General features: G+C 41.0%; 1 protein-coding gene across 3 annotated transcripts in view; it reads right to left on the reverse strand.

Annotated features, from left to right (window-relative positions):
- Gclc (glutamate--cysteine ligase) overlaps positions 1-27,168 on the reverse strand; it is a 340,638-nt gene that overhangs the window by 271,246 nt on the left and 42,224 nt on the right. For all 3 annotated transcript variants that reach the window (XM_076184299.1, XM_076184298.1, XM_076184300.1), the window contains exon 3: positions 16,713-16,788. In XM_076184299.1, coding sequence (XP_076040414.1) covers positions 16,713-16,788 — 76 coding nt within the window. The remainder of the gene's footprint in view (positions 1-16,712; positions 16,789-27,168) is intronic.

Consider the following 27,168-nt stretch of genomic DNA (forward strand, 5'->3'; position numbering starts at 1 on the left):
CCTTTTGTACAAAACCAGACCCAAGTATTTTAATTGATATTCATATGGTAATATGACACCCTCTTAGAATAGTGTTGGTATCTCTTCCTTGCGTCTTAGTCTGGAAAACCTAATGGCTTTTGTTTTTTCAGCAGAGAATCTGAAGCCCATGCAATTAGCCAATGCTGTTGCTAAGTTAATAACCTCTTGAATCTTTTGGCCTGTTTCTAATGTTGTCGATTTGCTGTACACAATAGCAAAGTCATCAGCATAAGCCAATCCATGAACTCCTGTGGGAACTTGTTCTAATAAACTATTAATGGCTATGCTGAAGAGTGTAGGACTCAGAACACTTCCTTGGGGAATCCCTTCCTCTTGAAGATATGCACAAGAGAAAGAAGAGCCCACTCGGACTTTTAGATAACAGTCAGATAAGAAGTCCTTTAAACAACTGAACATATTACCACCGATACCCCACTCTGCAACTTGCTTCAGAATGCCTCCCCGCCAGGTAATATCATAGGCATTTTTCAAGTAAAAAAAACACAGCAATGCTCGAGTTCTGAATTGCGAAGGCATTCTGAATCTCACGAGTGATAAAAAGTTAGGGGTCCAGAGTGCACCTATTTCTTCTAAATCCAAACTGTCGGTTAGATAGGAGATTTTTAGATTCCAAAAACCAAACTAAACGCATATTAACCATTCTTTCAATCTTACAAATGCAGCTAGTGAGAGCAATAGGTTTGTAACTTTGTGGGTCATGAGAGCCTTTTCCTGCCTTTAAGATTCCTATGATAATTGAAGTCTTCCAAGATTTAGGAGAAGATCCAGATGACCATAATTTGTTCAGCACATTTAAAAGGAATTTCTTCGACGATATGGATAAGTGACCAACCATGGAATAAAGAAAGTCATCCTCTCCAGGAGAGGTTGGGGAGGATAAAGATAAAGCATGATCCATTTCATTCAAGGTGAAGAGAAGATTATATGCCTCCGAGTTCGTATTGGTAGGAGGAATAATCGTGGTCTTGTCTCTAATTCTTCTGAAATCATCTGAATAATGTAGTGGGCTTTAAATATCAGCATAATGTCTTCCAAAACCCTCTGCTACTTCTCTTGTATCTGATATAAAAGAGTCATTTATATTCAGAATGGGTAAAGGAGATGGAGTAAACTTTCCTTGTAATTTTCCAATCCTATTCCATACTAAGGTAGGGGAAGAGTCATATTTCAATTCGCTAATATATTTAATGAAGGATTCCCTCCTTGCTTTCTTGAAGATTTTCTTCTGCTTTGCTCGAGCTCTTCAGTACGTTACCCTATTGACTAAACAAGGATATCTCCGATATCTCTTATAGCAAGTTATTGTAATCTTTCTGCTTAAAGCACATTCATCGTTCCACCAGGGGACTACTGGACGTTGAGGTTTACCAGCTGTCCTAGGAATGGAAGAGAAAGCACCAGAAAGTATCATGTCTACCAGATAATCATATGCATCAGAGTTACTAGAAAAATCACTAGTCTTATGATTAATCTCTATGGATCTCCTAAATAATTCCCAATTAGCCTCTCCTGTCTTCCATTTAGGTAAGCAACAGGAGGGAGTGTTCTTTAAATATTTGATATGGATAGGCCAGTGGTCACTACCATGTAAATCTTCATCTACTTATCAACTGTAGTCTAATCTTAAGGATGATGAACAAATAGTTCGGTCTATAGCAGAACTTGAGTCGTGAAAGACATCAAACCTAGTTTTGGAACAGTCATTCATCAAAATGACATCGTTATTATCAATAATTTCTTCAATTATATTGCCCCAGGGGTCACACCTTGATTCACCCCATAGAGGATGCTTGGCATTAAAGTCACCCATTAAAATAAAAGGCTCAGGGAGCTGGTCAACCAAAGATTGTAGGTCATTTAACTCAAACTGACAGGGGTGGTTATATATGTCTAGGAGTCCATCTTCCAGTTCAGGTTCCAAATACAAAGAACATAAAGTGATCCATTTAGTGGTAAAGATTTGTACTGCACAAGCCTGCAACACCGAATGTAGCTGGACACTTCTGTGGTTTAAACATTTCTTAACAATGATACCAGTACCTCCATGGGCACGGCCCCCAATCATAGGAGGACATCTGTAAAATTTATAATTAAGTCCAACATTAGGTTGATTTATGAAATTTTTGGCTCGAAGGCCAAGCGCCGGAGCCGGTAGGCCATTCAGCGCATATTTATCTTTTATAGATAAAAATTCAAGTAAAACAGTAAAAACAATAAACATTCACAAAAACACATCACAACAACATACACTCACAAGCATTCATATACACAATTTTAAATTTCATAAAATAAATTTATGTCTTTTAAAAACTTTAAAACATTCTTCACATGAGCTTCCTCCCCTAAAATTTCTTTAAAAGATACATACATACATATACCAAGGCTTTTTCCCACTTTCAAGGGAGGTAGCCAAAATGGGAAAGGCATAAAAACACTCCCACCCATTTCATCCCTAAATACACTCCACATCCCTCCCACCCTCCCTCTCATCTGAGCACCTCCTGGATGACGGGTCATCCCTGCACCTTGCCCACCGCCCTGGGTCAGAAGCAGTGTCGCAAGACACAGCACATCCACAGCAAGGCCGCTTTATTTAATCGGCGACCCCCCCTCTCCGTCCCCCCTTGCATATAAGGCGAGGACGGGGAGAAATCCCTTCGGGCTGCGTCAAAATTTACTCACACATACTACCCCACCCCCCCCGCCCATTCCTCCTCATGCAATCACAACATCATCCATATACAACCATTCTCCACTCACCTCTGTCTTCCGTCCTCTCCCTTCCTTCCTCAACAGACATTCCCCTCTTCCCCAAAGCCCCCTTCACCCCATCCATCCACCTCATCCTAGGACGTCCCCTCATGTTCACCCCCTCCACATCTGCCTTCCATACCTCTTTTACTAGTCTTTCTTCACTCATTCTTTCCATGTGTCCAAACCATCCTAATATTCTTTCATCAACCCTATCTCCCAAATCCTTTTTCACCCCTGTTCTCCTCCTCACCTCCTCATTTCTCACTCTATCCAGCCTAGTAACCCCCACCATACTTCTCAGACACCTCATCTCAAACACATTCAAACTCCTTCTCTCTTCTTCTCTTATGTTCCACGTTTCTGCCCCATACAGTGCTGTTGGCACAATCACTCCTTCATACAGTCTCCTCTTCGCATCCATTCCTAAATGTCTATTCCTCATTACACTCTTTAATCCACCAAGGCATTTACTCGCTTCTCTCAATCTACATTCTACCTCCACCTTCACTCCACCTTTTCCTGCTACACTTGCACCCAAGTATCTAAAACTATCCACTTCCTCCAGTCGCTCTCCCTTAATGTTCACTTCCAGTCTACTGCCACTTTCACCCCTTGTACATCTCATCACCTTACTTTTACCCACATTTATCTTTAGTTTTCTTCTATCACATACTCTCCCAAACTCTGCCACCAGCTTCCTCAATCCCTCCTCCGACCCTGCCACAAGCGCAGTGTCATCCGCAAACAACAGCTGGCTCACCTCCCACTTTTCTCCATTTTCTTTAACCATCTCCAATCCCTGACCTTTAAAAGATAAATTTGTTAAAAAATTTGCCCTGCGCTTATTAGAGAATGCAGGGCACTGAATTAAAATGTGTTTTATTGTAAAAACTACTTGGCAAGTGGGACATTGGGGGGCCAGCCTTTCTGCTCCACTTGCCATCAAAAATTTATGAGTAATGTAGGAATGGCCAATTCTCAATCTTGTCAAAACAATACTTGACCTTCTGTCCAAAGGAGGACACTTCCAAGGGTTCACCAAGGGGTGAATCTCTTTTAACTTATAACTACCGTCCAGCCTTGTCCATTGTTCTTGCCACTTCTCCATTGTATAACAATGGATCACTTGTTTGAAGTCCGTATGTGGGACTTTTCGGTCTGTTATATGGCTGAGCCTAGTGGCGGCTTTGGCTGCAGCATCGGCCTGTTCATTTCCAGTGATACCCACATGGGACGGCACCCAGCAAAAGTTTACTTTATCTTCTTTCTGTTGTTAATGAGAATCAACCAGTCCTGTATTTCTTGGACTAAAAAATGATGAGGTAATAATGTATTTAGAGAGAATAGAATGCTCATGGAGTCTGTAAAAATAACAACATTCTTATTACATGGAACAGAATAAAAAAACAAATTTGAGGGCGTTGCTGACTGCCAGCAGTTCAGCAGTAAAAACAGAGCTAAAATCAGGCAACTTTCTCTTTAAAACTGTGCTATCACATACAACAGCACAACCAACACCATCTTGGGATTTTGATCCATCTGTATAAATAAAAATTGAATCAGCATGTACTGATAAATGTTCTAAAAATTCACTTTTTAGCTCTACAGCAGTTCTATTTTTCTTCTTTTTAAGAGGACATATTTCAGTGGGCCATCAGTTCCAAGGAGGGAATTTGGGAGGCGTGATCTCAGCAATTGTATTAGGAACAAGTCCTACCTTCTCTGTCCCAACTTCACATCTCACTTCTAAAGGTTTCGGCAGAGTACTTTTCCTTGGAGCTCTGTCTACCGCCTGCTTTACATATTTGAAGTTTGGATTCTGTTTGGATGTCAAGACACGAGATATATATCTAAGACTTAATTCCTCCCTGCGAATATAGAGGGGAGGAATTCCTGCGTCCACATACAAGCTATCCACTGGAGATGTTCTATAGGCTCCCGAACAGATCTGTAGAGCCATATTGTGGACTATATCAAGCTTCTTTAATGAAGTTTTACATGCCGATCCATAAATTTGACATCCGTAATCCATTTTGCTTAGGCACAATGTTTGGTAAAGCCTTATTAAAGTTATAAGATCTGCACCTCAGTTGAAATGAAACACTACCTTTAGTATATCAAGTCGCTGTTTAACAGTGTATACAACCTCGTTTATGTGATTTGTGAATGACGACCTTTTGTACAAAACCAGACCCAAGTATTTTAATTGATCTTCATATGGTAATATGACACCCTCTTAGAATAGTGTTGGTATCTCTTCCTTGCGTCTTAGTCTGGAAAACCTAATGGCTTTTGTTTTTTCAGCAGAGAATCTGAAGCCCCTGCAATTAGCCCATGCTGTTGCGAAGTTAATAACCTCTAGAATCTTTTGGCCTGTTTCTAATGTTGTCGATTTACTGCACACAATAGCAAAGTAATCAGCATAAGCCAATCCATGAACTCCTGTGGGAACTTGTTCTAATAAACTATTAATGGCTAAGCTGAAGAGTGTAGGACTCGGAACACTTCCTTGAGGAATCCCTTCCTCTTGAAGATATGCACAAGAGAAAGAAGAGCCCACTCGGATTTTTAGATAACAGTCAGATAAGAAGTCCTTTAAACAACTGAACATATTACCACCGATACCCCACTCTGCAACTTGCTTCAGAATGCCTCCCCGCCACGTAGTATCGTAGGCATTTTTCAAGTCAAAAAACACAGCAATGCTCGAGTTCTGAATTGCGAAGGCATTCTGAATCTCACGAGTGATAAAAAGTTAGGGGTCCAGAGTGCACCTATTTCTTCTAAATCCAAACTGTCGGTTAGATAGGAGATTTTTAGATTCCAAAAACCAAACTAAACGCATATTAACCATTCTTTCATAGATCTTACAAATGCAGCTAGTGAGAGCAATAGGTCTGTAACTTTGTGGGTCATGAGAGTTTTCCTGCCTTTAAGATTCCTATGATGATTGAAGTCTTCCAAGATTTAGGAGAAGATCCAGAAGACCAAAATTTGTTCAGCACATTTAAAAGGAATTTCTTCGACGATATGGATAAGTGACCAACCATGGAATAAAGAAAGTCATCATCTCCAGGATAGGTTGGGGAGGATAAAGATAAAGCATGATCCATTTCATTCAAGGTGAAGAGAAGATTATATGCCTCCGAGTTCGTATTGGTAGGAGGAATAATCGTGGTCTTGTCTCTAATTCTTCTGAAATCATGCGAGTAATGTAGTGGACTTGAAATATCAGCATAATGTCTTCCAAAACCCTCTGCTACTTCTATTGTATCTGATATAAAAGAGTCATTTATCTTCAGAATGGGCAAAGGAGATGGAGTAAACTTTCCTTGTAATTTTCCAATCCTATTCCATACTAAGGTAGGAGAAGTCATATTTCAATTCGCTAATATATTTAATGAAGGATTCCCTCCTTGCTTTCTTGAAGATTTTCTTCTGCTTTGCTCGAGCTCTTCAGTACGTTACCCTATTGACTAAACAAGGATATCTCCGATATCTCTTATAGCAAGTTATTGTAATCTTTCTGCTTAAAGCACATTCATCGTTCCACCAGGGGACTACTGGACGTTGAGGTTTACCAGCTGTCCTAGGAATGGATAAGAAAGCACTAGAAAGTATGATGCCTACCAGATAATCATATGCATCAGAGTTACTAGAAAAATCACTAGTCTTATGATTAATCTCTGTGGATCTCCTGAATAATTCCCAATTAGCCTCTCCTGTCTTGCATTTAGGTAAGCAACAGGAGGGAGTGTTCTTTAAATATTTGATATGGATTGGCCAGTGGTCGCTTCCATGTAGATCTTCATCTATTGACCAACTGTAGTCTAATCTTAAGGATGATGAACAAATAGTTAGGTCTATAGCAGAACTTGAATTGTGAAAGACAGGTTCCAAATACAAAGAACATAAAGTGATCCATTTAGTGGTAAAGATTTGTACTGCACAAGCCTGCAACACCGAATGTAGGTGGACACTTCTGTAGTTTACAGATTTCTTAACAATGATACCAGTACCTCCATGAGCATGGCCCCCAATCATAGGAGATCTGTAAAATTTATAATTAAGTCCAACATTAGGGGATAAATTGCCAAGCATAGTCTCTTGGAGACAAATACCAGACACATCATGTTCTTTAAAGAGAATCAGAACCTGCTCTCGATGAGAATTAAAATCTTGAATATTCCATTGAATTATAGACATTATACTGTTTTCTTTTTCTTTTTTGGGTCTACTGGTCTAGGAAGAGAAGTTTGGGAGAGAGAGGGTCTACAAGATGGGTTCTTTTCTAATTTCTTTGCTTTCACGGGTGGCATCCTCCTCTCTGACAATGGTCCGACCGATGATGTAGAGTCTGGGTTATTAGTTCCTTTCTTAGTTCATGATTTGGGGAAGAAGATGGAGATGAGGGTGGAATGTGGAGTCTTTTACTGTGCACAGCTTCAGACTCCATAGCTTTGCTTCTGTGCACCTCAACCGAGTGAGGCACATCAGTCCGTGATCCCTTTATTGGGGAGCCCAAGTTTGGAAGGCTGATTGATTGAGAGGAGGCTTTATTTAAGGAACCCTGTGAGGTTTCAGCAATGGGGACTTTAGGTTCCCCTCCAGATGGGTCAGGAGACATTCCCTCAACTGGGGATGAGAGAACCTCTGCAGAGGAGGGTTGAGGAGTACTAGAATTTCCAAGTTCTGGAGAAGAACGATTGGGTCTAATCGTGACTCTTTCATGCTGAGGCTTGGGTTCAGCATTAACAGAAGAATTCGTATTAGTATTTGTTTTTCTATTAGATTCTAGAATTGGTTGATCCTCATTGCTTCTGTGCACCTCTACTGAGTGAGGCACACTAGTCAGCAATCCCTCTACTGGGGAGTCCCCCAGGTCTGGAAGAGAGATTGCCTGAGAGGAGGCTTCATTAGAAGAAGCCTGTGAGGTTTCAACAATAGAAACCTTAGGTGCCCCTCCAGATGGGGCAGGGGACACCCCTTCAGCAAGGGGTGAGGAAACCTCCGCAGAGGGGGGGTTGTGAAGTATTAGAAATTCCAATTTGAGATTAGATTTGATAGTAACACTTTTACACTGAGGTTTGGGTTCAGTGTTAACAGAACCATTCATATTGGCATTTTTGGGTTCTACAGTTGGCTGATCCACTTTACTATTTGTTTTAACAACATCACTATCTTTTGGAATTAGTTAGTAGTCTTTTAGCATGTCCTACACTTATATGTTCTGCATGAGATTTAAGTAGTGTTGCCTGTTCCTTCTTATGAATTACGCAGTTCTTACCTCTGGTACCATGCTCTTCTTTACAATTTATACAAACTGTTGGGTGGGAACAATCCCCATGTTCAGGCTGAGCACATATCAAACACAGCTTGTCCCTTGCACATCTGTGGGAAGGATGGCCAAAACCATAGCAGTTAAAGCACTGAAGGGGACGGGGCTTAAACTGCTTCACATAAACAATCTCTTTTTCTATCTCTACATAATGAGGTAGATCTTCACCACAAAAAGTTAGGATAATCATAGAAGAACAAGGGAGTTTAACAACCTTTCAAACATTAGTTGGGCACATTTCTAGAAGTTCTTCTTCCTCATAGTCATAGAGATCTCTATTAAAAAATTACCCCTTTGGCATAACTAAAGGTATAGTGGGGTTTAACTTCCTTAATGTCCGATTTCTGTCTCAAGTTAAGCACCATGGCAGCTTGTTCATAAGATTTTACATGAATTAAGAAGGAATTTCTTCCAAATCGTGATACCTGCGAGTTAGTCAAATTACCACAGCCAAGGTGACTCTTCAAGAATCTTCTAAACTCGAACAAGTTAGCACGTTCCTTTGCAAGAGTGATAATAAGCCACTTTGCTGGATTGGGAGGCCTCTGCACACTTTCCTTCCTTTCCTCTACTGGCTTTTCTGGATAAAAGATATCCAGGTTAGGTGGCACTCTACCAACAAGTTGGGTCGAAGATTCATTTTCTTTGGAATTATTATAATCCAACAAGGCAGCAGCTGCATCCTGATTAGAAAGAAATGAGATCCAGACTAGCCAAGCTTTAAAGTTGTTAGTTTAACCCTGATCTCTTTAATTGGTCCAAATTTACAGAACTTTTCATGTAAGTCTATATAACTCTTATCAAGAGAGACAAAGTCAAACCTCGAAAGCCCGGACTAATTGGGGGGAAGGGTGGTCCGGTCATGCCAAACGTCCGGTCATCGAAAATATCACCCTAACACCCGTAGATTTTCATAACGGTATACGTATAGGTAATGTATGATATGGCATAGAAACACATAATAATAATACTCTAACACTGTAATAATAACAATACTGTAATAATAATACTAATAATTCTGTAATGATAACTGTAATACAGGCATGTAAATGTACTGTATATACAGTGTACTGTACTGTATTTCTTATTACATACACTGTAAATATCGGAAGGTATGCACGCGGGACAGTGGTGGCGGCCAGGGTTGCCGTGTTTTCTACACTGCCGTGTAGAATGGGAGTGTTGCCATACTGGGGCATACATTTTTCTCGGGTGTGTGAAGACTTTCATAGCAAGATATACTTGTCAAACTTTGACAAAATGTTGGCTCTAGTTTTTTTATTCTTGAATGTATACAAGGCCCCCATGCCCTAACATATTCAGTACGATATAAAAAAAAAGAAAAAGAAAATTATATTATTATCTCTAAAAGAAAGCTGAAACTTTAGCATAGAATTTTTTTCTACACGGTAAAAACGTATCTTTTGGGGTATAATATTTTATAAGTAACACAATTACCAATAAAATCATATTTTGATATACCATTTATTATTTGATAACTAGTTCTATGATGTGAAGGAGGATAGGGAAGGAAAGATAGCTGCAGTGGGAAATGCGAAGAAAATGAGAGTGATGAGTGAGGAGAATGGAGGAGAAATAAGGAAGGATGAGGTGAAGGCAGCTGTAAAGATGATGAAAGCAGGTAAGGCACCTGGTCTGGATGGATGTCATGCAGAATGTCTGAAAAAGGGAGGTTCAGTGATGGTGGACTGGTTGGTGAGGTTATTTAATGTTTGCTGGAGAGAGGGTAGAGTACCGGAGGACTGGAGTAGTGCCTGTATAGTTCCTCTTTACAAGGGAAAAGGGGACAAGTGTGAATGTAGTAATTTCAGAGGGATTAGCCTGTTGAGTGTAGTAGGGAAGGCTTATGGGAGGATCTTAATTGAGAGGATTAGGAGAGGAACAGAAGGAGTAATTGGTGAGGAACAGTGTGGATTTAGGACGGGTAGAGGTTGTGTAGATCAGATCTTTGTGGTAAGACAGATATGTGAGAAAGCTATAGGAAAGGGGAAGGATGTTTTTTGGGCTTTCATGGATCTGGAAAAGGCTTATGATAGGGTAGACAGAAAGGCACTGTGGGAGGTTATGCAGATTTATGGGATAGGAGGAAAGCTTTTGGGAGCTGTCAAGAGTTTTTATGAGAGTAGTAGAGCATGTGTTAGGATTAGAAATGGAGAGAGTGAGTGGTTTGAAGTAAAGGTGGGACTTCGTCAAGGATGCGTTATGTCGCCCTGGCTGTTCAACTTATACATGGATGGGGTGGTGCGAGAGGTGAATGCTAGGGTAGTGAGTCAGGGATTGGAGATGGTTAAAGAAAATGGAGAAAAGTGGGAGGTGAGCCAGCTGTTGTTTGCGGACGACACTGCGCTTGTGGCAGGGTCAGAGGAGGGATTGAGGAAGCTGGTGGCAGAGTTTGGGAGAGTATGTGATAGAAGAAAACTAAAGATAAATGTGGGTAAAAGTAAGGTGATGAGATGTACAAGGGGTGAAAGTGGCAGTAGACTGGAAGTGAACATTAAGGGAGAGCGACTGGAGGAAGTGGATAGTTTTAGATACTTGGGTGCAAGTGTAGCAGGAAAAGGTGGAGTGAAGGTGGAGGTAGAATGTAGATTGAGAGAAGCGAGTAAATGCCTTGGTGGTTTAAAGAGTGTAATGAGGAATAGACATTTGGGAATGGATGCGAAGAGGAGACTGTATGAAGGAGTGATTGTGCCAACAGCACTGTATGGGGCAGAAACGTGGAACATAAGAGAAGAAGAGAGGAGTTTGAATGTGTTTGAGATGAGGTGTCTGAGAAGTATGGTGGGGGTTACTAGGCTAGATAGAGTGAGAAATGAGGAGGTGAGGAGGAGAACAGGGGTGAAAAAGGATTTGGGAGATAGGGTTGATGAAAGAATATTAGGATGGTTTGGACACATGGAAAGAATGAGTGAAGAAAGACTAGTAAAAGAGGTATGGAAGGCAGATGTGGAGGGAGTGAACATGAGGGGACGTCCTAGGATGAGGTGGATGGATGGGGTGAAGGGGGCTTTGGGGAAGAGGGGAATGTCTGTTGAGGAAGGAAGGGAGAGGACGGAAGACAGAGGTGAGTGGAGAATGGTTGTATATGGATGATGTTGTGACTGCATGAGGAGGAATGGGCTGGGGGGTGGGGGGTGGGGTAGTATGTGTGAGTAAATTTTGACGCAGCCCGAAGGGATTTCTCCCCGTCCTCGCCTTATATGCAAAGGGGGACGGAGAGGGGGGGTCGCCGATTAAATGAAGTGGCCTTGCTGTGGATGTACTGTGTCTTGCGACACTGCTTCTGACCCAGGGCGGTGGGCAGGGTGCAGGGATGACCCGTCATCCAGGAGGTGCTCAGATGAGAGGAAGGGTGGGAGGGGTGTGGAGTGTATTTAGGGATGAAATGGGTGGGAGTGTTTTTATGCCTTTCCCTTTTTGGCTACCTCCCTTGGAAGGGGGAAAAAGCCTTGGTATGTGTATGTATGTAGTTCTATGATTTTTAAACAAAAGTTTGAGTTTTTGAATGTTTTTAACCACTTCACTCCGGACTTAAATCTCGCGGGCAGCAGCCAATGCCAGCCGTACGACGTGTCGTAATAATACTCGCATCATAAAATATAGTCACCGCTTATATCGATCGTTCTCTCTTTCACCCGCGAATTTTGAAAACCACAGAGAATAGGATTCAAGGCACATTTGGGAGAATGTAAAAACACAGGGGCGACTACAATAAACATAATCAAGACGCCGATATGGCAGTGTCGCGAATCCACTTGCTCCTCATGACGCCTACGTAGGCGGCACCGTATGGAAGGGGTTAACAGCCCGCTGATATGGAGAAAAAATTTCCTCATGTCCTTGTGCAGTTGCCACATGCCGCTATTTTACTACGTTTTGGTACAAAATTCTACGAAACGGCAGCCCTGGTGGCGGCTTGACTGGGCCGGGTTTGAGTACACGTGTATAGCCGTCGCTGCCACCTACCGGACAAATAGGGAACTTTGCTTAAAGAGTCCACCCTTTGTTCATTTTGACCGGTCATATGAGGGTCCGGGCTTTTGAGGTTCAACTGTATTATAAATGCAAGACTATTAGGGGCAATGTTTGAGCTATTTATTGGTTTCTGAGTATCTAAAGATGTTTTCGTTACTTCAGAATCCATTCCAATTGTAAGTTTCTGGGCTACAGAATTATCTGTCAATGAAGTTTTAGTATTGTTACTGAAGTCCTTTTTCAAGCCAGAGTCATCAACTGGGGGTTTTACTTTTGCCAAGTCAATATCGTAAACATAAGGATTGGCAATATTAGGAGAGGGATCGGGGGGGGGTTTAGGAGGAGGATCAGGTAGTGGTGGAGATTTAGAATGTACAGTTTGAACAGCTGCCATGATCGTGTATATTTATGAGGCCACACCATATATTAAGAAAGAAAGATCAATACATAGAAGTTACTGCAGTTGCCTGATGCCTCAAGCAATAAAAGAAAAGTATCTGCAGAGTTGGGAAGTTCCAGAAACGACTATTTACACATGCAGGGCCTCGGAGGTGAGTTAGAGACTTTGTCAACCTGGGGTTTGTCCTCTTTTGTTTTGTCCCATTTAGGATGAGTCCAGCGTAGTCACTCTGCATGTGTACTGGATAGGGAGAAAGGAAGTCGCCAGCCTAGTACCTACCTCGCAAACATGCATTCCCCAGTCTGTGAGCTTTCGGCCCTCACAAGTAGTAGTGACCTTGTGGTATACATCCCCACTTGACTGGGTTCAGACATGTAGCTTGGGAGGCACCAAGATACCAGAACATTCCTTAACAAGTATTACAGAAAGATGGTGAAAAAGGAGAGTAGGGTAGCAAATATGAAGGATAGGGATAGGGGAATTCACAAAGGAAAAGGGTGAGGGACCCCCTATCTATTCACTACCTCAAAAACCTCATCCTAAAACAACTGTCATTGGGTGAGGGTGGCATATCCTATGAGCACTCCAGTCCATGGTCAAAGACAAGCTAGGGTCGTCAACAAAAGTCTTTTGGCTCAGTTTTCGTCTGGTAGCTTAGGGCTGACCTCTCCAGTATGGTTGCACCTGGCTGGCACAGCTCGGCACAGCTCGGCACAGCTCAGCCCATCCCTGCTACACGCAAGCCCCCCTACTACATCAAAGTACTGGGCCTCAGGGGGGACGGGGACCCTAGGGGGCTCTGAGGAAGTTTCGTGTGCCATTACAGAAGCCGGAGGGCCTCCGGAGTAGCCTGGGGGGCCTCCGAGGAAGCCTGGGGGGCCTCCAAGGAAGCCTTGGGGTCCTCCGCGGGAGTTCGGAGGGCTTCCGAGGAAGCTTGGAGGGTCTCTGAGGAAGTCCGGTGGTCCTCGAGGAAGTCCGGTGACCCCCCAAAAAGGGGGGGTTAGAGGTTTCATCTGAAGGTCTATAGTTTTTATCCTTGTTTGTCAAGGATGTTACAATGGTGTTGGGTTTGTTTGTTTGAAGAACTTCACTGTAGCTTGTTTTTAGTAACAGCCTCTTTGCATGTCCTATGCTTGTTTTTTCTATGGAAGCTTTCAGGACAGCTTCCTGCTCTTTTTTATATGTAGAGCAATTTCTGGTTTTGGCAATATGGATTTCTTTACAATTTATAAATAGTTCTCATTGGTCGCAGTCACCATGTTCATTTTGGGAGCAATTACCACAGACTCTGTTCCTTGTGCATTTCCTTGAGGGATTACCATAGCCATAACAATTGTAACACTGTAACAGTCTTTGCTTATAAGGGCGAATACTCATTTTTTCCTTGTCAATTATAATATCATATGGGAGGTTTTCATTGTTAAATGTGACAACAATCATGCGAGATCTTGGAATTTTATACACTTTCCATATTGTTTCGGGGCACATCTCAAGAATCTCTTCTTCCGACAATTCATGTAGGTCTTGGTTGAAAATAGCCCCTTTGGCATAGCTAAAGTTGTAATGGGGCTTTACTTCTTTGATGGCTCCATCAGGTTTGATTTTTAAGTTGGGTATCATTGCTGCTTGAGTGGGAGACTAAGCATGCATTAAGAAACTTGTTCATCCAAATCTTGTAATTCTGGAATTTTCCATATCTCCAGCTTTAACCTTTAATCGTTTCCTAAAAGTATACAAGTTTGCTCGTTCACCCTTGGTTGTTGCAATGAGCCAAGTACCTGGCTTAGGTGTTCTTGTGATGTTTGTGTGTTGTGAGCTTTTATTATGTACTGTAGGGTAATATACATCTAAATTAGGTGGTACCTTATTGACCAAAGAGCATTTGATATCTTTTGAAATATTTTCTGAATACGCCTTCTTTGCATCATTGTGGGAAGAACATACTATCCACACTTGCCAATAGTTGGAAGTGTCTAACAGCCGTAGCCTAGTTTCTTTTATACATCCAAATTCACTGAATTTTTGCAAAATGTTTTCATAATTCATGTTTAAAGCTAGACTCTCAAAATGTAAAGTCTTTTCATTGCCTTTAAAGCTTGGCATTTCAAATGGTTCCAGTGTGATCATTGTTGGTTTGGCAGTAATAGTGGAAACAAGCCTTTTCATTTGAATCTTTATCCATATTCGGTCCAGGGCCTTTGTTGTCAAGATTTTCCTTTGCCTTGGGTGGGTTGTCAACTGGGTCAGAGGAGAGTTTATTTGAAAGGGTCAAATTTGTGGGAGAGTTCGTTAATACTTTGGAAGGGTGATTAGGGGGAGGATCAGGAGGATGAGGAGGAATGGGAGGAGGCAAGGGTTTAGGGTCTGCTGTAATTGCAGGTAGTGGAGTTGCCATTGTCAAGTTTATATCTCTTGGGAGTCACCATGTATCAGAAATTTTTGAGTTAATGTACATAGAAGATACTGCAGTTGCTTGATGCCTCAAGCAATAAAAGAAGTAGTCTCTGCAGAGTCAGTGGGATCCAGAATACAACTATTTACAAACAGGGGGTCTCAATCACGAGTATAAGCTTTCACAACCCAATTAGTCCTTTAGTTTTGTTCCATAGAGTATGGAGCCTGCGTTGCTACTCCCAGTGTGCACTGGAAGATGGATAGAGAGTCGGCAGTCAAAGGCCTCTGCCCCCCCTCCACCAGCATACGGGGTTTTGCCCCTCACAATGAGTTGGGACCTCACGGTATATCCCATCACCCAGCTGGTTTCTGGTAGGGTTTCAGGGAAACCTTTAACTGTCAGAACCTCTCGAGTAGTAAAAGAAAAATTTGAGAAAAGGAGAGTAGGGTAGCGAATAAGAAGGAAAGGGATAGGGGAGTTCACTGGGTAACGAGGGTGGGGGGGGTCCCCTATCTATTCGTTACCCCTGATATCTCACTCTCTGACAAAATGTCATGGGGTGAGGGTGTTGAATCCAGAGAATAGTCCAGTTCATGATCAAGATCAGGCCGGGGTCGTCAATTTATATCTGTTTGGTACAGTTTTAGTCTGGAAGCTCAGGATTGACCTCTTCAGCATGGTTGGACCTGGCTGGCACAGGTCAGTCCTTCCTCGCAACATGCAAGCCCCCCACTACGTCAAAGTACTGGGCCTTGCCCCCCCCCCCCTGAGGGAAATAATAATAACACAAAAAGAAATAATGGATCATTTAATGAATCTTGACATCAGGAAATCACATGGACCCGACAGAATTGCAATTTGGATACTAAAAGAATGTAAAGAACTACTAATGGACAAAATATATAACAAGTTGCTCAAAGGAAAAATAGCAAAGGACAGGAAAAATGCCAATATTGTACCAATATATAATAGAGGAAACAAGGAAGACCCAAAAAAATTACAGACCAGTTTCCCTCACTAGCACTGTAGCCAAAATTTGTGAAAAAGTTATTAAGAACAGATGGATAAAACATCTGGAAGAAAATGATATACTAAACCCAAGACAATTCGGATTTAGACAAGGAAGATAATGTGCCATAAATTTTATTTGTTTCTACTTGAGACTAATAGATATATACAGGAAAAGGACAGATGGGTCGATTGTACTTTCCTGAGCTTACATAAAACCTTTGACAAAGTACAACATAAAAAATTAAGAAAACTGGAAAACATAAGAGGGATACAAGCTAAATTACTGAACTGGATGAAGGATTTTTTTGCATGGAAAAAAAAATGAGGGTAGTGTTCAGAGAAAAGTGTTCAACTTGGGAAGAGGTAATTAGTGGAGTTCCACAGGGATCAGCATTGGCTCTAATAATGTTTGCTATTTACATGAATGACATGGATAAAGATGTGGAATGTTAAACAAGCTTCTTTGCAGATGACTCAAAATTGTTGAGGAAAGTGAACACTGAAAAGGATCGTGAATCATTACAGAGAGATCTGAACAAAGTTTGGAAATGGAGTCAGAAGTGGGAAGTGGATTTCAACATCAAGAAATGTGGCATAATGGAATTTGGAAAAATTAAAAGAATATCATGACAATATAAAATTGGTACAAAGGAAGTAAAGAAAGTGGGATCTGAAAAAGACCTGGGAGTAATCATCACAAATGACATATCTCCTGATAAACAGAAACAAAATCTTGTTAACCAAAACAAGATTAACTGTTTGACCCAATGACCTACTTGGAATGTTGATGGCAACCTTTTCTCCACGACGTTCACGAATATTACGTGTAAGTGTCTTGAAGCGAGGATGCATCTGTAAGATATTATACCATAATTACAACACATATTTTAAAGACTGTAGAACAATAAAGAACTAATATTAATTGAACAAACAAAATAATAGATCCAACACTTCCTGAACTTGCACCACTTTTACAACCTCAGAGCCCAAAGACATTAACTCGCTAAATCAACCTAGCAGATGAGACCCCAAAGATATATCTCACTGGGAGAGGGATCATACATTTATAAAGGTATACTTGCCCAAACCACTAGGACAGGAAAATTCCATACAAATTATTAGAGAGAGATCTAGACAATTTACAAATGGAGACATGTGTGGAAAACTAATTTCAAAATGTTAATAATATTATTAATTTATATACAAAAGGCTTTTTCCCCTTTACTAAGGAGGTGGCCAAAGTCAAAAGGCGTATACACACTCCCATCCACCACCACTCCCTCCCTCTCATCTTAGCTCCTCATGGATGACAGGTCATCCATAAATCCCATCCACTGCCCTTGGTCAGAAGCATTGCAGCAAGACACAGCACATCCACAGCAAGGCTGCAACCCTCTCCCTTCTGTCTCACTCATGCAGAAAAATAGAAGACGGGGTCCCTTCATGCTGTGTCAAAATATCATCCACACATAGGAAAAAGTGACCATGTACTAATAGAAATGGAATTGAAAGAACAACCAGACCCAAGCAAAAATGTTAAACATAGAATAGGAAGACCCATTGTTAGGTTTTTATTTAAGCTTACTTACAATAGGGCTCTTGGCGGGTGACTGACTACCCGCGCTTGCGGTAGTCTCTACGAGCGTGACTCGCAGTTGCCAGTTCTCACAATAAAAACTCCTACATCTCCCCCTCAAGATTGTGAGGGAAAAACAAAACAAATACCTTGACAATCTGATTACATTGAACAAGACAATATACTGTAAATGACAATTCCAATGACATATAATATGAACAAAATTGAACAGCTAGATTATGTAGTCGTCCAGCCATCTCGGCCGAGACGTGTGCCTTTGAGGACGTTCCCTTCTCGGGGAAGCAGGCGGAGGCGTCCCCTGGGTCGGTGGCTGCGGCTCGGGTGAACCCCCGGGTGATAATGGCCCCCGTGGTGGCGCGGCCATTCTCAAATGGCCGCGGGTGCGCAGTGAGATGCGACCGCTTCCGTCCATCCTCACTGCATACTGGCGGTGTGGGTGGACTTCGACTACGGTACCAGACTTGCTCCATGCCTTAGAAGTCTGGTCTTGAACCCACACACGGGCTCCCGGCTGCAGGCGGCGCCGTCGACGTCGCTGGCCCGTGCTATTCTGTCGTATCTCTGCATGATGTTGCGCCATCTGAGTCTCCCTCTCCTCCAGGGTCCGCTGCCACTCACAATTGACTTTGTAGTTCTGTTTGGCCGTGGGGACTCCATCACGTAGCTGTCTGCCAGTTGTCAATTGTGCGGGGGATGCGTTTCCTTCTCGTAGCGGGGTGTTGAGGTATTGGAGGAGGGCAAGGGACACCTTGTCATTGTCCAGGCTGCCGCTGGTCCCTGTGTTGTCTCGCAGAATCCTCTTGGCTGTCTTCACGGCGGCCTCGGCTCGGCCGTTGGACTGAGGGTACTGAGCGGAGGAGAGGCGGGTCGTGACGCCCCATCTCCTGAGGAAAGCGGTCATTTCCCCGCTCACTAGGTTCGTACCTCCGTCAGTAGAGAGTTGTTCTGGGGCCCCCCATCTGGTGAAGTAGTGCCTTAGGTGCTTCATGATTTCGCTGGACGTGGCACCCGAGGGTAGGTGCGCAACTTCTAGCCAGCCAGTGAGTCGGTCGGCGTAGACTAGGTATGTTTGACCTACCAGCTGGAATAGGTCTGCCACCGTCTGCTGAAAGGGGTAATCGGGTGGGGTGAGAATGAGGGGCTCAGGTGGTTGTGACGGCGCGTTAGCATTGCAGGAGTTACATGTGCCCCTGTAATGCTGCAGGTCACCCTCCATTCCAGGCCAGTACACCGTCTGTCTGGCTCTTCTTAGCATGGAGTCGAGGCCCTGATGGCTGGCGTGAAGGCTAGCTGCCACTCGTTGTCGCAGAGCCTCAGGGATGACAAGCCGCACACATCCCTGATCATAGGTATAGGTGACTAGGCCACGGGACACTGCCAGTCTGTCTCGTACACCGTAGAAGGGCCGCAGGCAGGCGGGCTCCCGTGATCTGTGAGGCTCCCAGTCGCCGCTGCTCAGTTTGCAGCACCATCTCTTCGTCGATGGTGGCGCACCCACTCAGGTCAAGGGCGGCTACAGTAGCTGCTGACATGGCTGCGGCGATAGCGACGTCTTGTTCTTCATCCATCTCGTCCGGATTAAACTTGGCCACGGGATACCTGGATAAGAAGTCGGCTGCCGCGTTGTGTTTGCAGAAAGCGCATGGTGAACCTGTACTGCAGGGTCTGCTTGAGGGCCTTGTCGCCAAAGAGAGGTTGGGGCACCCCAGGAGGCTTTACGCAGGCACCACGCTACCGCCAAAGCTTCCCCCTCCACCACCCATGTATAACAAAACAAACTTTGAGAAACTTAAAACATTCTTTCGCAATGCAAACTGGGAAAAATTCCAAAACGAAGATACAGGGATAGAAGAAAAATGGAACATACTAAAAGAAATTTATAATGAAGGAGTGGACAAATTCGTACCACAACAAAAAATGGAAAAGGCATACATAAAGAACTGGTACAACAAAAGATGTAGTGAAGCAAAGGAAAAAAGGGACAAAGCTTGGAAAAAATGGAAAAGAGATAAGAAACAAAGCAAATGGCAAACATACATCAAACTAAGAAACGAATGTAAAAATACGCAGAGATGAAAAGAGAAATTACGAAAAAAAGATAATAGACAAATGTAAAGAAGAACCCAAACTATTTTACAAATATGTAAATGGAAAACTGAAAAACAAACAAGAAATAGAAAAACTGCGCCAAGATAAAAAGGAATTTACAGAAGAACTGGAAATGGCTGAAATAATGAACAACCACTTCAGATCAGTATTCACAATAGAAAACTCGCCTAACAGTGAAGTTAGAGAGAGAGAATTATCCCCAGCAATGAAAGAAATAAACGTAACACAAAAAGAAATCAGTGATCAAATTAAAACCCTGGATGTCAGAAAATCACATGGCCCAGACGGAATAGCAAACTGGATACTGAAAGAATGCATGGAAGAATTAACTGACAAAATATATGATATAATTAAATCATCAATTAAAGAAGGAAAAGTACCATTGGACTGGAAAAAAGCAAACATTGTACCAATTTATAAGGGAGGTGATAAGGAAGATCCATCTAACTACAGACCGGTCTCACTAACAAGCACAATAGCAAAAATTTGTGAAAGAGTGATCAAAAACAGATGGGTTAAGTACCTGGAAGAAAAATCTATACTGAACCCAAATATATTTGGATTTAGACAAGGGAGATCCTGCACAACAAATCTGATTTGCTTTTACTCAAGATTAGTAGACATAATAGAAGAAAGAGATGGATGGGCAGACTGTGCTTTTCTGGACCTGCAAAAGGCATTCGATAAGGTACCTCATAGGAAACTAATAAATAAGATAAAGTCAAAAGGTGGCATCAGAGGAAAATTATTGGAATGGATGTAAGACTTTCTGATTGGGAGGAAAATGAGAGTTGTAATTAGAGAAAAATTCTCCAACTGGGAAGAAGTAAAAAGCGGGGTCCCGCAAGGATCAGTACTGGCACCGATCATGTTCGCTGTATACATTAATGACATGAATGAAGGCGTGGAGTGCTATATAAATTTTTTTGCAGATGATGCAAAATTACTTAAGGTAAAAACGGAAGAGGACTGCAACTCATTGCAACAATATCTGGACACAATATGGAATTGGACTAAAAAATGGCAAGTAAAATTCAATATTAAGAAATGCAGCATAATGGAATTTGGAAAGAGTAAAAATAGAATATCAAAAGATTACAGAATTGGGGAAGAAAAAATAAATAAAACAAACTATGAAAAAGATCTTGGAGTGATGATTGGAAAGGACATGAAACCAGATAAGCATATAAACAAGATGTTCGGAGAAACCTACAACTTATTGAGAGCAATCAAAGTGGCATTTACCTATATGGACGAAGAAATGATAAGGAAAATAATTACTACACTAATAAGACCAAAACTCGAGTACGCAGCATCACTTTGGACACCCAGTACCAAAAAGAATATTAAGAAACTAGAAAGATTACAAAGAGCGACAACAAAACTAGCACCGACACTCGCCGAACTAACATATGAGCAAAGACTATCCAAATTGAACCTACCAACTCTGGAACAAAGAAGAGAAAGAGGAGATTTGCTAACTATCTACAGAATAATGAAAGGAATGGAAGTTTTAGACAGGAACGACCTATTAAAGTGGGACAACGGTAAAACAAGAGGACACAAAAAAATTGAAAAAGGATAGTAATAGAAAAAACTTGAAAAGGAACAGTTTCCCCACACACAGTGATAAATACATGGAACAAATTAGACAACAAAACAGTATGTGCTAACACTATACAAGATTTTAAGATAAAACTTGATGCGGAGAGATACATAGACGGGTCACCACGAGCATAGCTCCCCTCCCGTATATTACAACTAGGTAAATACAACTAGGTAAATACATAACCACTCCCTAACCATCCCCCACTCCTTCCCTCCCTTGCATCACAATATCATCTATACCCACTCATTCTCCACTCATCCCTATCTACTGCCTTCTCCCTTCCTTGTTCAACATCCCTTTGACTCCATCCATCCATCTCATCCTCAGTCGTCCCCTTATGTTCACCTCATCCACCTGCCTTTCACACCTCTTTTACTAATCTTTCTTCACTCATTCTTTCCATGTATCCAAACCAACCCAATACAGTAATACAATGCATTATAACAAGTGTCACAGGTAAATATCCTATGTTACCATGTAATGGTAATGGAGAAAAGTGGGAGGTAAGCCAGCTGTTGTTTGTGGACAACACTGCGCTTGTGGCAGGATCGGAGGAGGGATTGAGGAAGTTGGTGACAGAGTTTGGGAGAGTATGTGATAGAAGAAAGCTAAAGATAAATGTGGGTAAAAGTAAGGTGATGAGATGTACAAGGGGTGAAAGTGGCAGTAGACTGGAAGTGAGCATTAAGGGAGAGCGACTGGAGGAAGTGGATAGTTTTAGATACTTGGGTGCAAATGTGGCAGGAAAAGGTGGAGTGAAGGTGGAGTGAAGGTGGAGGTAGAATGTAGATTGAGAGAAGCGAGTAAATGCCTTGGTGGATTAAAGAGTGTAATGAGGAATAGACATTTGGGAATGGATGCGAAGAGGAGACTGTATGAAGGAGTGATTGTGCCAACAGCACTCTATGGGGCAGAAACATGGAACATAAGAGAAGAAGAGAGAAGGAGTTTGAATGTGTTTGAGATGAGGTTTCTGAGAAGTATGATGGGGGTTACTAGGCTAGATAGAGTGAGGAATGAGGAGGTGAGGAGGAGAACAGGGGTGGAAAAGGAGCTGGGAGATAGGGTTGATGAAAGAATATTAGGATGGTTTGGACACATGGAAAGAACGAGTGAAAAAAGACTAGTAAAAGAGGGAAGGCAGATGTGGCGGGAGTGAACATGAGGGGACGTCCTAGGATGAGGTGGATGGATGGGGTGAAGGGGGCTTTGGGGAAGAGGGGAATGTCTGTTGAGGAAGGATGGGAGAGAACAGAAGACAGGGGTGAAGGGGGCTTTGGGGAAGAGGGGAATGTCTGTTGAGGCAGGACGGGAGAGAACAGAAGACAGGGGTGAATGGAGAATGGTTGTATATGGATGATGTTGTGATGGGGATGGGGGGTGAGGTAGTATGTGTGAGCAAAATTTGACACAGCCCAAAGGGATTTCTCCCCGTCCTCTCCTTTTATGCAATGGTGGGACGGAGAGAGGGGGGTCGCCGATTCAATGAAGCGGCCTTGCTTTGGATGTGCTGTGTCTTGCGACACTGCTTCTGACCCAGGGCAGTGGACAAGGTGCAGGGATGACCCGTCATCCAGGAGGTGCTAAGATAAGAGGGAGGGTGGAGGGGTGTGGAGTGTATTCAGGGATGGAATGGGTGGAAATGATTTTATGCCTTTCCCTTTTTGGCTACCTCCCTTGTAAGGGGGAAAAAGCCTTGGTATATGTATGTACCATGTAATGAGATTACAACATTGCTACTCAATATATGGGTCACTTGGATGTATAATGCTGTCATAGCATCAGAATAGTAGTTTATCAGTATATCTGCAAAACAGGGACTGTCACTATATACTGCTTTTAAGAGCAATCAAGAGTTTTTACAGGAGTAGTAGTGCTTGTGTTAGGATTAGAAATGGAGAGAGTGGTTTGAGGTAAAGGTAGTCAGAGATGTGTTATGTTGCCCTGGCTGTTCAATTTATACATGGATGGGGTGGTGCGAGAGGTAAATGAAAGGGTAGTGGGTCAGTGATTGGAGATGGTTAAAGAAAATGGAGAAAAGTGGGAGATAAAACTGTTATTGTCTGCTGATGACACTGCGCTTGTAGCAGGATCAGAGGAGGGACTGAGGAGGTTAGTGACAGATTCACCACGGTCTTTGGATCACGTATTGGACTCATGATTGACAGCCATTTCCCTCCCAGAAGAGGGCTCAGAGCTCTTATATGACTGATCTATGGGTAATGCTGTGACCTTACATACACACAAACACCCAACTCCCCCCCCCACAGCTCAGTGATACTGAAATTATTTCAGCCCTGGGCAGGATTCGAACCCAAACCTCTGTAGTAGCAGCCAGGAACTCTACCAAGTGTCCCAGAATTTGGGAAGGTGTGTGAAAGAAGGAAGATGAACATAGATGTGGGTAAAAATAATGTGATGAGATGTACAAGGGGAGAATGTGGCAGCAGACTGGAAGTGAGTATTAAGGGAGACTGGAAGTGGATAGTTTTAGATACTTGGGTGCAAATGGAGGTAGAGTGTAGATCGAGAGAAGTGAGTAAATGCCTTGGAGGATTAAAAAGTGTCACAAGAAATAGATATTTGGGAATGGATGCTAAGAGAAGATTGTATGAAGGAGTGATTGTGGTGACAACACTGTATGGGGCAGAAACATGAAACATAAGAAGAGAGGAACAGTTTGAATGTGTTTGATTGATTTATGAAATTTTTGGCTTGAAGTTCAAGTGCCGAAGCCAGTAGGCCATTCTGCGCTGGATGTATTTACCTAGTTGTATTTTTCAGGACAAGAGCTATGCTCATAGTGACCCATTTTTGTATCTCTCTGCATCCAGTTTATTCTTAAAATCTTGTATAGTTTTGGCACTCACTGATTCTCCGTTTAGTTTGTTCCAGACATCAATCACTATGTGGTAAGCTATTCTTTCTCAGATCTCTTCTGTAACTGTCCTTCTTTAGCTTCTTTTCGTGTCCTCTTGTTTCTCTTCCGTCCCATTTTACCTGGTAATAAGTCATCTCTATCAAGAATCTCCATCCCTTTGATAATTCTATAAATGGTCGACAAATCACTTCTCTCTTCTCTGTTCCAGTGTTGATAGATGTAATTTCTCTAATCTTTGTATGTCAAATTTGATACTGCAGGTGCCATTTTTTGTCGCTACTCTTTGAATGCTTTCTAATTTTCTTATGTTATTTTTTTGTGTTAGGTGCCCATAGTGTTGCAGCATACTCTAGTTTAGGTCTTATCAGTGCAACCACTATTTTCTTTACCATTTCTTCATCCATGTAGTCGAAGACCATTTGCACTTATCTTAAGTTAAAAGTCTCTCCAAATAATCTGTTGACATGTTTATCATGTATCAGTCACTTAACATAATCACTCCTAGGTCCCTTTCTAAACTGACTTTTGACTTATTTGGTTTTTCCAAATTTTATTATACTACATTTCTTAATGTTAAAGTTCATTTCACACCTCTGACTCCATTCCCATATTCTGTCCAGGTCTTCTTGTGATCTGCACTCTTCTTCTGTGCATCGTCAGCAAAGAAGTTCATGTAACACTTCACTCCCTCATCCACATCATTTATATATATGGCAAACATTAAAGGAGCCAATACAGAGCCTTGCAGGACACCATTTATCACATCTTCAAAGTTCAAATTTTTGTCTCTAAGTACCACTCTCATTTTTCTCCCACTTAAGAAATCCTTCATCCATTCCAGTAGCTTACCTTGTATTCCTATTATTTCAATTTTTCTTTTTATGTGGTACTTTGTCAAAAGCCTTCTGCAAGTCCAAGAAGGCACAATCTGCCCAGCCATCTCTTTTTTGTATTATCTCAATTAATCTCGAGTAAAAGCATATTAAGTTTGTGGTACACGATCTTCCACTTCTAAAGCCAAATTGTTTAGGGTTTAATATTCTATTTTCTTCCAAGTGTTTGATCCATTTGTTTGATAACTTTTTCACATATTTTTGCTTCTGTGATTGTAAGGGATACCGGTCTGAAGTTTGTAGGATCTTCTTTGTTTCCTCCTTTATATTTATTTATTGGGGACTATTTGGCATCAGAACATCTATGGTCATTGATGCCACTAATAATTAGATAAAATATCTATCTCTATATTGTTGTAGAGAGTAGGTACTATACCTTATAAATATATATTTTAAAAACAATGAACATTTTAACATATGTATTCAAACTTTTATACTTAACTTATAAATTAGTTATCATTTCAACTGATATGCTGTATTTAAAAGGTTTTAACTAATGCTGCACTAAGATTAAGAAAATATATAAATAGAATTTAAAACTTGGCATTCTAAATCTTATCATGAATGCAAATTTCTTTAAGAAAATTAAAAAGGAGATCTATATCACATTCAGCTCCTAAAATCTTAAGGAATATCTGCCATTATTATTTTTACAATGGTAAAAGTAATATATAGCTGTGTCTTGCGACTGCTTCTGACCCAGGGCAGTGGACAAGGTCCAGGGATGACCTATCATCCAGAAGGTGCTAAGATAAGAGGGAGTGTGGAGAGGAGTGGAGTGTATTCAGGGATGGAATGGGTGGGAATGATTTTATGCCTTTTTCTTTTTGGCTACCTCCCTTGTAAGGGGGAAAAAGCCTTGGTATATGTATGTAAAAGTAATGTTCTCTAGCTGCCATTAGACTTGGGCATTCTACTAAAATATGTTTGATTGTCAATGAGACAATGCAATCATTACAAAATGGTTGAGGTACTCTGTTCATTAGGAAGTTGTCCATCAGTCTAGTGTGACCGATTATTAATCTGCATAATATAACTTCTTTTTCTCTAAGTAAATCTGAATAATTCCAAGGGCAAGAGGTGATAGCTATGTCCTTCATTTTCTGGTCTTCTAGTTCCCATTTAAAGTTGAATACATATATATACATTTATATACACACATTATTATTATTATTATTATATATATATATATATATATTATATATATATATATAGATATATATATATATGATACATATATATATATATATCATATATATACATACATACTTATATATATAGATACATATTATATATTATACATATATACATATATATATAAATATATATACATGTAAATATATATTACATATATAAATATATATACGTACATATATATAAATATAAATATATATACACACAAATAAATATACATACATATATATACATATACATATATATACACATACATATATATACATATACATATATATACACATACATATATATACATATACATATATATACATATACATATATATACACATACATATATATATATATACATATATATATATATACATATATATATATACATATATATATACATATATACACATATACATATATATACATATACATATATATACATATATACACATATACATATATATACATATACATATATATACATATACATATATATACATATATATACATATACATATATATACACATATATGCCAAAATTTGTGAGAAAATAATCAAGAATAGATGGGTAAAACATCTAGAAGACAATGACATATTAAACCCAAGACAATTCGGATTCAGACAAGGAAGATCATGCTCCACAAACTTAATATGCTTTTACTCAAGACTAATAGACATAGTGCAAGAAAGAAATGGATGGGCTGATTGTGCATTCCTAGACTTGCAAAAAGCCTTTGACAAAGTACCACACAGAAAACTACTAAAAAAACTGGACCACATAGGAGGAATACAAGGAAACCTACTAAAATGGATAGAGGACTTTCTGACTGGTAGAAAGATGAGAGTAGTGCTCAGAGAAAAATATTCAGATTGGAAAGAGGTGATCAGTGGAGTACCGCAAGGATCTGTGCTGGCACCAATAATGTTTGCTATCTATATGAATGACATGGACGAG

The sequence above is a fragment of the Oratosquilla oratoria genome, chromosome 4 (assembly GCF_046742065.1).
Source record: "Oratosquilla oratoria isolate Oo_2021 chromosome 4, ASM4674206v1, whole genome shotgun sequence".
In the NCBI taxonomy this organism is placed as follows: domain Eukaryota; kingdom Metazoa; phylum Arthropoda; class Malacostraca; order Stomatopoda; family Squillidae; genus Oratosquilla; species Oratosquilla oratoria.